We start from the raw sequence: 15,536 nt of genomic DNA, 5'->3' as shown, positions 1-15,536 counted from the left end.
TGGTTTGAGGCGTCCATGGTGGAACATGCCCTTGGAAGTATATTTTCCTCAACGCAAAAGTGTTACAGACTCGATAACAATCACTAAATTTGGCATCGAAAGATTTCGGCGTGGTTATCCAGTGAGAGTCGGAATGTAGATAAGGGAAGAAGTAGATCCCGAGCTAACATTAATCAGATGCGACATCGGCCTTGCTCCCGCATTGCATCGGCCTCGGGTGGGGTGGGTGGAATGTGTTTAAAATCCAGTAGATTGGAGTTTTTAATACTCTCACAGTCGTCACAAGTCCAAACATGTCGGATACTACCAGCATGGCAAAACGCCGAGTGTTAGTGATTGGATCCGGTGGTGTGGGGACGATGGTCAGCGTCGCCCTCGAAAGATCAGGACAGGCATCTGTCACTTCTGTTCTCCGATCCAACTATGAGCAGGTTGTCCAGCATGGGTTCGAAATCGAGTCTATCGACCATGGAAAATTATCGTCCTGGAGACCAAGCGCAAGTATGTAACCCTCAAAGGTCACAAGCAAAAAGCAGCTAGCCGAGCTCACAGCTAACACATAGACAGTCGTCAATGCGGTCCCCTTAGCCGATCCAAACGCCCCATTCGACTATGTGATTGTCACAATGAAGAATATCCCCGAAGTGAACAACATCCCGAAAATCATAGCTCCAGCCATAACACCAGACTATACAACGATCGTCCTATTCCAAAACGGACTGTATATCGAACCCCCACTCATCGCCGCATTCCCCACAAATGTGGTACTCTCAGCGCCGAGTTTCATTGGCGCACACGAACACAACGGCCATGTGGTACACGACGACCACGACCGATTCCACATCGGCGCATTCCACAACCCATCCGTGGACGCGACCTTGGAGCGCACCAAACTCGAAGAGTTCGCGAAAATCTATAACGGGAGCAAAGTCGTCGACGCCGAGGTTGTTGATGATATCGTCTTCTATCGCTGGCGCAAGGTGCTCTGGAATGGCATATTCAATCCCATGTGCGCTATCACTCAGCTTGACAGTGCTGCGATTCGACGATTTGGCGGCGAGAATAGTTTGATTAGACCCGGTATGACGGAGATGGCCGCCATTGCGAAAGCGGATGGATATGATCTCGGCCCGGGAATTGTGGATGAGGTGGTCGATATCACCCCCCTGGAGTTGTCTTTCCGGCCCAGTATGCTGGTGGACGTGGATAAAGGGAATCCCATGGAGGTGGAGGTTATTCTGGGGAATGCTTTACGTGTTGCGAGGGAGAAGGGTGTGAACACACCGATTTTGGATAATACCTACCGGTTCCTGAAGCTCACTCAGGCGCGACTGTTGGCTGCAAGGGGATTGATTGTTGAGCCGAAGGAATTGCCAAAATTTGACCTGATATAGTCATTTGTCTAGACTGCGATCCGGTTTGCAGCTATACAGTTTGCCAAACCAGCCTGTTGGGTTCATTGTTCTACAGCATTGGCAATAAAGAGCCAGTGGTAACACGACATGTATCCTTGTGTTTGACCTTGAGTCGGTAAGCAAGGAGTGCCTGTTTCAAGAAAAAAAAAACCGGTGAAGAATACGAACTAAGAATTTCGATCTCTGTACATGAACTCGTTAATATCAGCAATCCCCCAGAAAATCCTACACACCCGCAAGATTCAAAATGGAGAGAATCGATGTGCACGCCCACTGCGTGCCACCCTCGTATCGCGAGTATTGCCTACAAAGCGAATTTGCAGGCAAAGGCCACCCAGATGGAATGCCCGCAATCCCAGTGAGTCCCTCTGAACCTGATCAGCACATCTGTACTAAACAAAATATCCAGGAATGGAGCGCCGAAGCACACATCAACCTAATGACCCAGCTAAAAATCCAGAAATCAGTGCTAAGCATGTCATCTCCAGCAACCCATCTAACCCCGGGCGACAACGTAGAAGGCAGAGCCGTAACCCGCCGCGCCAACATCGACATGTCCAAAATCTGCGCCGATCACCCAACCCACTTCCTCTTCTTCGCCTCCCTCCCCCTCCCAGACGTCGAAGGCTCCCTTGCAGAAATAGACTATGCACTAGACCAGCTTGGCGCAGTGGGATTTCAGATCCTGACCAATTCCCACGGGATCTACCCGGGCGATCAGCGCCTTGCACGCGTTTTTGACAAATTGAGTGAGCGAAAGACCATTGCCTTCTTTCATCCGACTACGTGTCTTATCCGACACGATGACTCCGTTGAAAAGGTGATACCGCTCCCTGGTGTTCCTGCGCCTATTATGGAATTTATGTTCGATTCGACACGGGCGTTGATGAGTTTGATTACTTCTGGGACTGTGGAGCGATGTCCTGGAATTAACTTTGTGGTTTGTCATTGTGGTGCTGCTTTTCCTCCGATTATGGAGAGGATCGCGGCGTTTTCATCTATGATTCCGGGTTCGGGGGATGGGATCAGCGCGGAGAAGATCAAGCAGCTGTTGCAGACGCGTTTCTATTTTGATCTTGCGGGTGTGCCATTTCCGGATCAGATTCATGGTCTTTTACGACTGGTTGATTCGTCTAGATTGGTGTATGGGACTGATTATCCCTATACCCCTGCAGCGCTGGCTGAGTCTCTGGCTAAGAGAGCGGACGATGGGCTGCGAAGTCTACTTGGGTTGGAAAAAACGAAACAAATCTTGTTGGACAATGCGCAGGATCTTCTTGGGGCAACTCGTGGATAGTCTGGGATTAGAAGCAATCTGTGGTTAATCTATATAGTCATCCGGAAGGACGGGAATGACTATTTTTTTGGATAAAATCAAGCCTCGTCGTGGGAAGAGCCAAAAATTATTGTAAAACCGATGGGATGGCGCATAAACCGCTGTGCGATTCCAATTGTGTTGGTCTACTGACACCTATTCCAATTTATGGATTAAAAAAGACAAAAGACAGTCCCTCTGTCAAGCCAATATTCGAGCGTAAATTGAAGGTAGTTGGGTGGAATGCGGATAGGAAGATGTTCTTGGCTCTTCGATCCTTGTTAACCACAAAAATAATCCTGGAAGGGTCCACTGTCTCATTGGTACTGACAAGTTATAAGTTATAGTCATCTCAACATCATCGAACAAACCAACTCTATTATTTGCAGGCGGCTTCATTTATGTAGAAGGGTTATCTGGACCTCCTAAAATCGGCTAATATGGGAAAGATCAGGAAAGAATACCTATAGCTACACTGCTATTCTGAATGCCAGGACTATTCGTATCATGCTAGCAATGTTATGGATCTATGTTGTGAATTCTACGTTTGCGCATTTAATTGTAAATAATTGCTAGAAGTAGAGAGGTATCAATAGAATGTAGAAAGGAAATAGGCAATCGAGTTCCGACTTAGCCATATTGGATATACCTTTTTGAGGCTCAGACCTATAGCTAACTAATATAATCGTCTAACTAGTTCCCTTTGTAATAATTTTTGTGAGCATTTCATTGGCTACTGCCTTGAGCAAATGTTATCTGCCGAACAACTTGTTTGCTCCATTTGGAAATATGTAAGAAGTTCGAGTACCAGAACAGGTAATAATCTCACGTTACGTTGCTTGAGAAATCGCTTGACGTTATTCGCATTAGCTACCTCAGCCACAATCTGTACAAAACTCTTATCAATCACCAGGTTTCATATGCGTGGTTATGCTACATTATGAATCCTGCCCAGTTGTAGTCTCCTACTTATCCAGTACAGAATTCACTAGTCCAGGGAGGAAAATTCGGCATTTGAAAGATCCACTGTTTCATTTACTAACAAGCTATATTGATATCAATATCAATTATCGGATCTTTATGCTCGATTAGATTGGGACCGCCATACTACTTTTGGGACTGGTACATAATTAGCGGGTGGAAATTAGGATCCTCACTTCGCTTGTCCTCCCAATATTCGATCCAGAGTTTCAGTGGCACCTTCTCTGGGATATCCTCGTATGAGAATTTCTCAAGAATAGCAATGGCTTCCAAGCAATTTTGTTCCTTGGCAACTGCAAGTGCGTCATACTCCGGACGGACCCCCTCAGCCACTAGAAGCTTTAGGATATGGAGTTGCTTGGATCGAACCGCATACCAAATGGTAGAGCGAGGGATCTGGAAGTTGGCTGCGCTTATCAGGTGTGGGGTTACCCCCTCCTGAATCAAGAATTGGACTATGGTCTGGTTTCCATGCATGATAGCACTAAAAAGTGCAATAGGACCATAAATCATCATATCAAACCCAGAATCAATCAACAGCCGGAGAGCCGCAGTGCTGTCTTGACGGCAAGCCTGAACCAAAAACTCATCTGACTGCGGGTGAAGGCCATAGTTAAGAAGAAGCTGTAGTATAGAGGTGTCATTGAGAGAGACAGCATGAGCGAATGGATCTGGGGAAAGAAGTGTCCACTTCCAACCAGTCTGAAGAATACATTCGATGATAGACTCGCGCCCGACACGAACCGCTTGGCTCAAAGCTGTAGTGGTATCTCCGATGATCGATGAAGAACCTAATGGGGCTTTGTTTGCAATCATCAACTCGACGATGACTTGATTCCCAGTATTGATAGCCCAATGTAGCACGGTGCGGAGTTGTTCTGGTGCGCACGCACAGCCCGGGTGGGTTCCTGAGAGCATGGTCTTCAAAAGCTCCACGTGCCCATTTTGAGCAGCTCTGAGAAGTGGGTTGTCCTGTCTTCGGAAAGACTCGACTGACCACCCTCTGTCGGGCTTGAGCTCAAAAGAGGAGATACTCGCTCCAACATCCAGGAACTGCTCCACTATAGTAAAATTTCCACTTCCAGCTGCAGACAGTAGTCCCGAGCTTTTGTGGTGCTGGATGTTGAAATGGCAGAGAAAGGCATACAAAAGATGATATAGCCTCCAGTTGGTTCGTACTAAGGCGTTGATGTCTTTCTGGCTGTAGAGGTATTTGGCGACCAGAAGCAAAATTTCATTTGGCAATTGAGAAAAATTGGCCATGTCTCAAAACTGGGGATAGAAGAGATCTTTAGAGGTCGTTCATAGAGCATACTATGAAGCAGCCTACTTATACAAGTAACGAATTCACTAGTCCAACTAGGAACAGTCGGCTTCCATAAGACGGCTCTTTTTTTCACTTCCTATTGGCTGCTGGCTAGGCACCAGGCCCGGACGGTGGCTACAACATAATCCCCTTCGGCTAAATTAGTCCTTCATAAGCGATACAGGAAATATCTGCCTATTCTTCCCAAAGCCGAAGTTTGCAGTGCCTCCGATTATAATTCGACCGCCCCCAGGTGAGATATCCAGGTAGGAAAAGGAACAGAAATCATCAATATGAGGGTTTTTCTTCCATTGCAAGCGATCCAATATTTTTGGCTTTTTCTTGTTTCCCAATTTCAAGCAAATATCATCCATCCATACCTAGCACAAGCAATCTTGTAAGCAAATGTGTAAGAACCAAAATCAGAATCCACCTCCACCGAGGTCATCTCTTAGACCATATGAACGATCTCATCCCGGATTGATGCAATGATAGCACCAGGTGAACCCTGATTCTGCATCCTGTTTAACTCGATTCTAACCCACTCGGAAGCTTTGGCATACACAAGTTCCCAAATGCCCCTCGAACCCAAGTGCTTCTTCAGCAGCCATCCCATTGCAAGCAAGGTTGCAAGAGCCGTCGACTCCTCGCCATGTGGGAACCCATGTTCAATCGTTTGATTGGAACTCGCGTACAGCGTAGCCAATTGCGTGATTGTTGCGCTCGCGTCGCATTCCAGGATCTCGAAGAGTTCATTCGACCACATCCAGCTGCCCTCAAAGGTTTGCAGTTGGATAAGTTCATGCATTTTCTCCACTGTGGTCTTTTGCACGGTAGGAATTGAGGACATTGCAACTGTAGCGTTGGCGCGCATTTGGGGTGCAGGTGATGCAGCTACGTCAACCATAGCATTCAAGGTTCCAAGGCGCCTGGGTGCAGAAGGACCTGCCGTGGAGCTGAAAAAGCCGTCCTGGGCATATCCTTGCTGCGAGAGCGCATAATTCTGCGAGCTAAATCCTATTGGCTGTTGAATTGGAGCTCTGCATGTTGCCAGAGCTTGTTGCATCGGTGGATACCCATGGAGACCGCCGCTCCAACCACCACGTAAGCCACGTACACCACCAATGCACAGTGCTGGAGCATGAAAGGACATAAGAGCAGGGGCTGGGGTACTCAAGTATCCAACAAACGCTTGACTGCAAGAAACCTGCTCTACAATATGTTCCTTTGTGGTATGTTGTTCGTGCTGTTGTTCCGAAGACGGAGAGCTGCACTCTTCCAAGGCGACAAACGAACAGTACTTTCCAGTGACCTGGAGCTTGATCCCTAGGTTCTGGCATTCACGCTCTGCGATTCGCTTCTTTGTCTCAGCGTGGAACTGTTTGAATCTGTTTCCGTTCTCATCCTTGGCATGGGAGAGCCAGCTATGTTCCTCTTCGAGCTCGATCATGGCCTTGCGCGAGGCAAGTTGGTGGATTGTTTCGCCGGTTCCGATGTCGCAGATTGGAATTCTCAGCTGTAGTGGACCGCTGTTGGAAGTTGCACTGAACTTTAGGGACTTTGGGGTTTTCTCAGGCGAGTGGGGGTCCAGAAGGAGGTAGACATTTGTCTTGATGAACGGGTACAAAGGTGGGATGTTGTAGGGAGCTTGAATCGTTCTTGGAGGGGTGAGCGTTGGAAGTTTTCCAGTGGCTCTCTTTGCGGCATCGAGGTTCATGTTGAGTTCCTGGAAGTTTTCATCGTACAATGAGATCGGATGCGACAAACTCCGTGTTGTTTCTCCCATGGAAACGTCTCCATCTCCCTCCTTGTCCCTGGCCTCGGTTTCAGAGTCGGTGTTGCCCTCAATGTCGCTCAGAAACTCGAACTCATGCTCTGTCTCGGTGTCATATTCAACTTCGAGCTTGTAGTCGTGGACATGGGGGGTCAGGGCGCCTTTGAGCATGCGGACGACCTTGCGATCAAGCTCTTCATACGCCGTAACTGTCTGGCAGAATCCATTTCCAGCTCTTGCAATTCCCTCAATCAAAGAGTGAGATGCTTCTTCGCCGATACCAAGGGTGAAGAACCGAGCAGTATTGTCAGCAGCCTTCCCGCCGACGAAATCGAACAAATGATCCTGGTCGAAGATCAATCCATCTGTAAGAATCAAGACATCCAGATCTTTGAAATTAAGTCGATTTTCCACGGTAGCGACGACTGCTCGTCTCATCTCCGTACCACCCATCCCCGCGTCTATGGTGTCAACAAAGCCCAAAGCGTCCTTCAAGCTACATGCATCGTACACCTGGCTCGTTGCCCACATGAAGGAGTAGTCACTTCCAAAACAGCATATATTAAAGCAGATACCGACAGGCAAAGACTTGAGGAACACCCTGAGTGCAGACTTCAACGTTGGGATCTTGTCCCACATACTGCCACTTCTGTCAATGACAAAGACCACTTCGGGACTAGCCGGCTGGAGGCTGAATTTTGGCACAAGGCTTGCCATCAGGGCTCGCTGGTTAGGGATAGTTGGGTGTGATTCAACCAATGCGCAGGGTGTATCAAGCCCATCTGCTTTGATGAGAAGAACAAAGTCTTGTCCCAGCACCACCGATGTATCGTGCTGCTGGGAAACCACGGAGGCAGATGCTTGTGATGGTTCAAAGGTAGAGGATATTGCTGGTGTAGAAGAAACACGGCCAAGGGAGACTTTGACCCGGTGGCTCGGGGATTCCAGCTCTCGGAGCACCAAACCCTTCTCCATCTGAACATCTACGGTGATAGACATTCCTTGCAGGTTGACTGGCAGACATGAAGATAACTGAGTGGTACTGTAAGAAGTTTCAGTTCCATAGCGAGGAGCGATGGTACTTGGTAGTGTGTAGCGAATGCCGTCTGTCTGTGAGTCTTGCTTCAACTCTCCCACGAAAGTGATGTCGACGTCGATTTTTCCGCGAGCTGGAACGTTGCCGAGTCGAATGACAAAAACGTCATTCATGGGGGTATGCTCCATGACAGCAGCAGACTGGTGCTGAGCCACGGCATTTTGGTAGTCCGTATTGGCTTGTGACTTGGTCTTCACCTTGCTGTGCAGGAGACGAGATCCAACCTTGCATTCGAACCCGACAACACTGACGCCATCATAAAGAGGAAAGTGATACAATATCTCTTCGATGACCCTGTCAGTTGGGTTGACAAATGACTGTGTCAAGGTGGTACGGGCAGCAGAGGACAAGATGGTTACATGTGCCTTGAGTGAGACCTGCGGGAGATACTGAGGTTTCCGGCTATTGGGATCATGCCAAAGACATCCACAATAGCTAGCCATGGTGGGCTATCTCAAGTGAATGCGATGAAGAAATCAAGTGAAACAAAGGCAATAACAATGATAGTTGACAGTAATGTGAGAGAGAATCCTATGTATTGAGTACTGATTTGAGTAGATAGATGAAAGATGAAGAAAGGAAGAGGCAAAGGGCAAGGTTATATAGACCTGTACCAGTTATTTGCTGTCTACAGTACAGTAATTGCTTATTTTGACATGTCAAAAATCGACTTTGATGTTATTTTAATTCTCATTGACTCATTTCATTCATTGTGCATGGGTCTACATACGTGGATAGGTCTATGTTGTAGAGGCTATGACTGGATTACACTTTGTTCATTTGGGCAACTCTAGATCAAGGCTTGACTACAAATTCTGCATTTTATAGGTGAAAAATGTCTTCAAAGCCAATCTACCTCTATTCTGATATCAGTAGTGATTAATCAATCGACCAGGTATGAACAGACAAGAAAGGCTTCCAACCCGAGGGAGTGGCTGCTTTTCAATGAGCATATACATTTGGCTATAAGCTATTTAGAACTACATAGATCTCCCGCAGTCTACAACTATTGACGTACGTTGGAGTATTAAGTTTCATGATTCAAAGGCCTGGCGTCTTTTTCTACAGTTGGTAATTGACGACAAAAGCAGCAGATTGGGCTAACGCCATACTGTGTCCTAAACAACCACAGCTAAAGTCCAAGGATCAGTGTCACAAAATCAGCTCGACAACCTCAACTGATGATATCATTAAAATATATGCCCGGTACTACCGATTAAGTATGTATCCACCATATCCAGCAACTTTTACAGCCGAAATAGCACCTCGCTAGGTGCCCAACACTCAGAATCGAATCTAAATGCACATATCATACATTCCACATAGACCTCATCAATCCAACCGAAGCCTCCATATCAACACAAAGCAAGAAAGTCTGCTCAATTACAGCTTCATTTGCATCAAGTTGCCAACCATCTCACGGGCAGTGATGCGCGAGGTAGCCCACAACGTCGGGAAGTCCAGGGTGCTGGAGAAGGTATCGGCGTAGCCGAAGAAGAGCATGGGAGGGATCCAGCCACGGGCGTACTCAAGCGCAAAGCAAGACGCATCCATCTTGTACTGCTTGACCTGGCCGCGGACCAGGTGGTGCACGCTACCGGCAGGGTAGACCTCGGGCTTGAACTCGCCGGGGACGTAGGCGAGCTGGGTACCCTGGAGGATGTTGAAGTAGTCGTCGGCGGTGTGGCGGCCGCTGTGACCTTCAGTTCCGATGGCGGTACCTGCGGAGATTAAATGTGGTTAGAAGATTTTATTTTTTTTAAAAAAAAAAAGGGATAGGCCTGGTCGTGGGCATAAAACTCACCGAAAATGATCAGGTACTCGGTGATACTGGCATGGATCACGTACATGGCGCCCATGGCGCCGCCGGCGTTGTTGAAAACCCACTCCTCCTGAGTGTTCAGGTAGTTGGGGCCGACCTTCTGCTCCAGTTCGGCGACAATGAAGTCGACGATGGAGCGAGTGTCTTCGCCGTGGGCGCTGATGGCGCGCTGGGAGACATCGTGCAGGTGCTCTGGGTCGAAGATATAGAATTGCTCAAGACGCGCATCGAGGAATCGGTAGACGGCGGAGAACAGGGCCAGGAAGATGGCGAGGAGGCTGAGAGACTTCAGGGAGAAGCATCGACAGCGGCAGCCGGAGCTGGAGGACTTGGAGGATTTGGAAGGCATCTTGAATTGGGGAAGGGTCCTGTGGAAGAGAAGAGGCAATCCAGCCTTTAAATTTAATTTTACCCCTTGGACCCCACAGTTCCACTCGGTGGGGCCAAAAGCAAAACAATTGAATCTTGTCAACCACCCTCGCTTTTGTTCAATTCATTACTACATATAAATTCCTTGCTCAAATATGTCTCATTTCATAGTTCAATACATACACTTCTGTACTGGTGAAATCTACCGAGTTGAATGGTTTTGCACTGTGTAGATGTGTTTGCATGTGTTTGCATTGCTTACTTTCATCAACAGGCCATGCCGGATGCTCGCAATCCGAATTGTCGTCTCTTCTATTGGCCGATTGTCCTCAATCTCTCCTTTCGTCAACGAAGTTGCCTACTCTGTACTCTGGACTCCGTTGTCCAACGTTCAATGGTCCAATGATGGCTCAGGTCGGATTGCCGTGATCCGTAGCCGCAATCCGCGGAGCCCGACGCCAATATATATCAAATTTTAGTCTTCATACTCCCCGAGGTCCAAGGGTATTGATTCAACAGGTACCGTCACTCAACTCGCGGGTCCCGACCATTGGGGCGCATTGGCACATCGTCTCGTCTCACTTCTCCGCGGTTATCTAGGTCATGTTCGCACAGTTTCGTGTGCGGCCGATGTGGCTAAGGTGCCAAGGACGTAGATCCTTTCGGCATCTTTCAGGTGTTTATCAATACCGAACAAACAGTTTGCACGAATTGGAAGTGAGAGGGTGGTAGACACTCAGCTTCCAGAGGCTCCTATGCTAGAGCTGTTCGTTGAATGGGATTTGTGCGAACTGCATCAGACTATAGTGCAAGATAACCCATCATCAGGGCCCATTTGTGAGCTATAGATTCGATGTATCGATGTATCGATGTGACAAGAAAGGTCAACCGCTTATGCGGCTGTGTTACTTAGGCGGTTCTCTTAGAAGTCTTTTGTGATGTCTTCTCGACTATTCTTTTCATATGCAGTGATATCGTAGCTGCCAGGGCAGCTATCTACATCATCTGCATAATATCAGAGATCCTTTCCTAGTACATCCCAGCGAATATGTACGAAGTACCCATGTATCCAGGTGCACCTTCCCAGTCCAAGGAGCCTTCCGATTCGGGAACATTGTCGCCTACCTAAGTTCCCTCGTCGCCTTAAGCCAGCAAAAATATAGATACCTGCCCCCTCCTGCTTTCTTTCCTCCTTTCTCTCCTCAACAGTTCAGTCTCATGTCCAATGATCTATTGAGGACACTGATTGGATCTTTGCTGCGGCCTTAGGCTGAAACTAGAGTGGGACCACCCGTCCTGTCTAATGGCACGAAGCATGTCGGTGCCACAAACCCATGGGCAGTGCCTACTACGACCTCTGTGGATACAGACTGTACTTTCTTGGGCTCTCCGCCGTCAGGAGCTGAACACCGTGCTCTTTAAGCCAATTTTTTGTTCTTACCACAGAGATAGCTCTCTGTTGTCCAAGGCTTTCCGACAGTTCTTTTCTTCAATGTTGCTCATTGCTGACATGGTTGTCTAAGGCTTGACTATATGTTCATTTAACTACTGTTTGGTTGATTCTTCTCTCTTGCATGTCTGTCATTCCTGATTCTCTTTCTCATGCTTCATATTTCACTGGTTAAATTTCAGAATTATTTGTTGCTTCAATATCGCTTGTTCCTGTCCCACTTCTTATTCCCCCCTTTCGTCCTTGGATCATTCTGTCCTTCGAAGACTTCTGCTGTCATGGTAATTGCTATGCGTAGGCGTCTTTGTTTGGTGGGTGTATGAGATCTTTAACTCCTGCTTTAACATAACCGTTCCAGCGACTAAATATGGGATGATGCTCGTCGGGGCTCTGACTTTTGCCGGCAACAACCTGCCATGGTTCACATATATCGTTATGGATTTAGAGCTAGCCAACTACAGGCTAAATATAGCAGTCGAGTGAGTAGCCCAGGAGGTGATGACGATTGCGATGCATTCATATTGATATCAAAGCCATCTACCGTCACATGATGGTTCTGCACTGTCATGTTAATTTCAAGGTCAAAATGTCGATCATCACCCATTGAAGAACGGTCGGTATTCCGCAATCTCCGGCTCGAGGCTAATTTCTGGAGTTAGGATCTGTTTTCTGGAGAGTATAGGGTTACGTTTGCGGGGTACATATGCCTGAAGAACTGGAGGTGACGATGTGGCTGTTTCGCAATTCTCCCTCAAGTCTCTAAAACGAATTTTGACATTGCGCAAATTCATACAACCCTATCCTAGACACAGAAAAGCAAGACATTTTCCCCTCGGAGAAACCTCGCAAATACTCCAAGCTGTCAGTTTATTCAGGGGAATCTTGAACAAAGCGGATACCTTCACCAATCTCCGATTTGACCGCGTTCTAGAAGCAGCACTCCTTCGCCCCGCTCTACAACGCCATCGTCTCACATTTGCTGCCAACGCCCGGAGATCTTCCCGAATCCGCAGGAAAACGGATAAAGCCCTGCATAACAAGCTTTTCAGTCGTGGAAAAAAAATTCAATGATCCCAATGAGGCGCACTTGGTGGCTGCGGCAAGCCCCAATCCCAGCTGCCCGGTAGACTCAGTGGCACCTTACAAGCATCGTTTACCCGGTTGTGGAGTTACCAGTCGTGAGCTGACGGATAAACAGTAGCACGTCCTAATCTGAAATGTGAGACAGGACTACTCCGTGCTCTATACGGAACATGAACCCACTCTGTCAAAGTCATTTCCTAAACCGACGATTTCCGAGAGAACATGGCATGTATAAAACAAACCGACAACTCCCATTTCCATACCAGCACTCTCATTCCTGAACACCGGTTTCAATAGCCACCATGAAGTCCTTCATCGCACCCGCACTCCTCTCCCTGGCGCTGTCCACCATGGGCAACGCCGCCTCCGTCCCAACCAAGGGAGGCCTCGTGCGCCGCGCAGACTTCTGCGACCAGTGGGGAACTGCCACGACCGACGACTACATCCTCTACAACAACCTTTGGGGCCAGGATGACGACCCATCCGGCACACAGTGCACCGGACTGGACTCGGTCGACGGCAACAAGATCGCGTGGCACACCTCGTGGTCGTGGGCCGGTACCGCGTGGCAGGTCAAGAGCTACGCCAATGCCAAGCTGCAGTTCACTCCCAAGACTCTGAGTGCTGTTAGCAGCATCAAGTCCGCCTGGGAATGGAGGTAAGCTTTGAGTGGTGCACATGGTGCACTTGATTATTTTAGAATGAACTCCGCTAACCATGGATCAGCTACTCCTCCACGGATGTCGTCGCCGATGTTGCATACGACATGTTCCTCAGCTCTACTCCTGACGGCAGCGAGGAGTACGAGATCATGGTCTGGCTTGCGGCGATGGGTGGTGCGGGCGCCATCTCGTCCACCGGCAAGCCCATCGCCACCGTCACTGTCAGTGGTATTGAGTGGGATGTGTACGTCGGCCCTAACGGTGCCATGACCGTGTACAGCTTCGTCGCCAAGGCTGCCGTTACGAGCTACTCTGGTGACTTGCTGGACTTCTTCAAATACCTTGAGAAGGACCAGGCTCTGAAGGACAGCCTGTACTTGATTGCTGTTCAGGCTGGTACTGAGCCTTTCACTGGCAAGGCTGATATGACTGTTTCTTCTTACTCTGCTGCTGTTGTTTAAATAACCAGTTAGATGAGTTCGGCGGAATTGTATGATTGAGATTTTGATGGGGAGATGGCATATTCGTTAAGAAATGGAATCTAGAATTCAAACCTCTCCAAAGCACGGAACTAGCGATAATCCGTACTTAATTCCATTAATAGTGCCATAAGTGCCATGACATAGACTTGCATTGTCTCCCTGCTATGTACGTACTCCTACTCCGTACGGTCGCATTCTGGGTGTTTCAGCAAGACCACGCGTCAGCCATACAAACGAACATCTCTAACCGCCGACCAACACTGAAACAGCTCTACAATCCTGAAACCGCCCTAGCTCCAAGAATCTCAACGGTGCATCAACAACGATGCAGCCTGGTGCACAGTTGGAACCATCGTAATCGAAGAATGTACGCCAAAGAGGATACGCGAAAGCAACCCCTCCCAACGGCGCGTCCAACACTCCAACTGCGAGACGCCGAATAGTGAAACGAGGCGCAGTCTCACGCTTCCAACATTCCATACCCAGTGATTCGGCTCAGGCGGAAGAGCGGGTGACCGACCCGCACAATGCAAATCCCAGAGGGTCCGGGGAAGTAAAAAAAAGGCCGTAGCGCGCGTACAGAAAATCTAAGAATAACCAATTTACCTGGAAGATCATAAAATTAGAAACGCCCAACGTCGCAGCGCTTCCACGATGTTGGGTCTGTAAGCGCTGGGCGGGAAAGCGGGAAGCAGAGGGGGACCGGCGCTTATATAGAGGCGTATGCAGTTTGGTCTTTTTTTAGGATGTTATGCACGGAACATTGCATGCATCTTCGATTATGGCATCTGGGACAAAAAAAAGGTGGTTGGGGTTGGAAATCGATAGATCCAACGGGAACACGGGGGGCCAAGGGGAATAATGTAATATGACCTCCCTTATGTGAGGTGGGATATTCCAAGGTTCGGATAATTTACATATTATTTCCCCTACAGGCTCTACAGGAGGTCATCGGGTATGCTCGAACACGCCAAAGTCGCATGACAGGGGGGGTTGGGATCCAATGGGAAAGAAAGAATAAAAACGATAAAAGCTGTAAAAGGGACCAGTTGACAGGGATTGGGCATGAGATCGGAAACTGACAGGTTTCGAGTGATTGGGCACTAACGCGAGTCCGCGGCGCCAACCTGAAATCGCCACCTTTTTTTTTTTTTCAGCTGAGGTCTGTTTTTGGTGATGATTGACTTGGATTGTTGGGTTGGATTGTTGGCTGTTGGCTGTTGGTGGCTGTTTTATGGGAATGATTTGGAAAGGCAGTAAAGTGGTACGCGTAGGAATGGAATGAGTAGTGAGGCGTGAGTTTCATAGTTCAAGGAATAGACGATCCTAGATTGAAGATAATTCCCCTTTATAATGTACTATCTGTAAATGTCAAGTTAAACAGGTTAAACAAGTAGAGTTGAAAAGGAAATCCAAACCCCTCTAAACCCTCTATTGGATGAATCTAGGGATAATAACGCACAGGTACAATAGTCTATCAAGTGCACATCACAACTCGACAAATCAGCTCACTTTCCTTCGTCTCAGACCTCCGCGCGCGAAGGTTGGAGTATCTTAGATCCAACTATGCAGGTTCGGTCTGTTCTACCCCCTGGACTTGGCCTATCTTTCTCACTTCTTACTGGACCCGTCCTTGCAGGGAAAAAAAAAGGCCCTCCCCCTCTGGCGCATACCAGATACTATAACTAGAGAGGTATTCCGCCCAGATTCTTCACGAGATTCATCCACATGCTCAACGTCGTCATCCTTTCTTTTATAATACCCATTTTCTTTTGATCATT

General features: G+C 48.1%; 6 protein-coding genes across 6 annotated transcripts; 3 read left to right on the top strand and 3 right to left on the bottom strand.

The window, feature by feature from the left end:
- Positions 1–293: 293 nt before the first annotated feature.
- On the top strand, positions 294–1,394 carry N7447_006401 (ketopantoate reductase family protein; the record flags this gene model as incomplete). The annotated part of the gene is made up of 2 exons (XM_057230663.1): positions 294–501; positions 568–1,394. The coding sequence occupies 2 exons, from the start codon at positions 294–296 to the stop codon at positions 1,392–1,394; spliced, it is 1,035 nt and encodes a 344-aa protein (XP_057085753.1).
- A 268-nt stretch (positions 1,395–1,662) lies between these two features.
- N7447_006400 (amidohydrolase family protein) lies at positions 1,663–2,712 on the top strand (the record flags this gene model as incomplete). The annotated part of the gene is made up of 1 exon (XM_057230662.1): positions 1,663–2,712. The coding sequence occupies one exon, from the start codon at positions 1,663–1,665 to the stop codon at positions 2,710–2,712; it is 1,050 nt and encodes a 349-aa protein (XP_057085752.1).
- Positions 2,713–3,837: 1,125 nt separating this feature from the next.
- On the bottom strand, positions 3,838–4,974 carry N7447_006399 (ankyrin repeat domain-containing protein; the record flags this gene model as incomplete). Its single annotated transcript, XM_057230661.1, has 1 exon — positions 3,838–4,974. One exon carries the CDS (start codon positions 4,972–4,974, stop codon positions 3,838–3,840), a length of 1,137 nt encoding a protein of 378 aa, XP_057085751.1.
- Positions 4,975–5,468: 494 nt separating this feature from the next.
- N7447_006398 (VIT and vWA domain-containing protein) lies at positions 5,469–8,330 on the bottom strand (the record flags this gene model as incomplete). The annotated part of the gene is made up of 1 exon (XM_057230660.1): positions 5,469–8,330. One exon carries the CDS (start codon positions 8,328–8,330, stop codon positions 5,469–5,471), a length of 2,862 nt encoding a protein of 953 aa, XP_057085750.1.
- A 940-nt stretch (positions 8,331–9,270) lies between these two features.
- Positions 9,271–10,058, bottom strand: erg2 (C-8 sterol isomerase ERG2; the record flags this gene model as incomplete). The annotated part of the gene is made up of 2 exons (XM_057230659.1): positions 9,271–9,608; positions 9,692–10,058. 2 exons carry the CDS (start codon positions 10,056–10,058, stop codon positions 9,271–9,273), a joined length of 705 nt encoding a protein of 234 aa, XP_057085749.1.
- A 2,855-nt stretch (positions 10,059–12,913) lies between these two features.
- Positions 12,914–13,734, top strand: xgeA (putative endoglucanase; the record flags this gene model as incomplete). The annotated part of the gene is made up of 2 exons (XM_057230658.1): positions 12,914–13,269; positions 13,338–13,734. The coding sequence occupies 2 exons, from the start codon at positions 12,914–12,916 to the stop codon at positions 13,732–13,734; spliced, it is 753 nt and encodes a 250-aa protein (XP_057085748.1).
- Positions 13,735–15,536: the final 1,802 nt, after the last annotated feature.

Source organism: Penicillium robsamsonii (assembly GCF_028829455.1).
Source record: "Penicillium robsamsonii strain IBT 29466 chromosome Unknown utg000003l_segment0_segment0, whole genome shotgun sequence".
Lineage (NCBI taxonomy): Eukaryota > Fungi > Ascomycota > Eurotiomycetes > Eurotiales > Aspergillaceae > Penicillium > Penicillium robsamsonii.
This window is presented reverse-complemented; position numbering and strand designations above follow the sequence as displayed.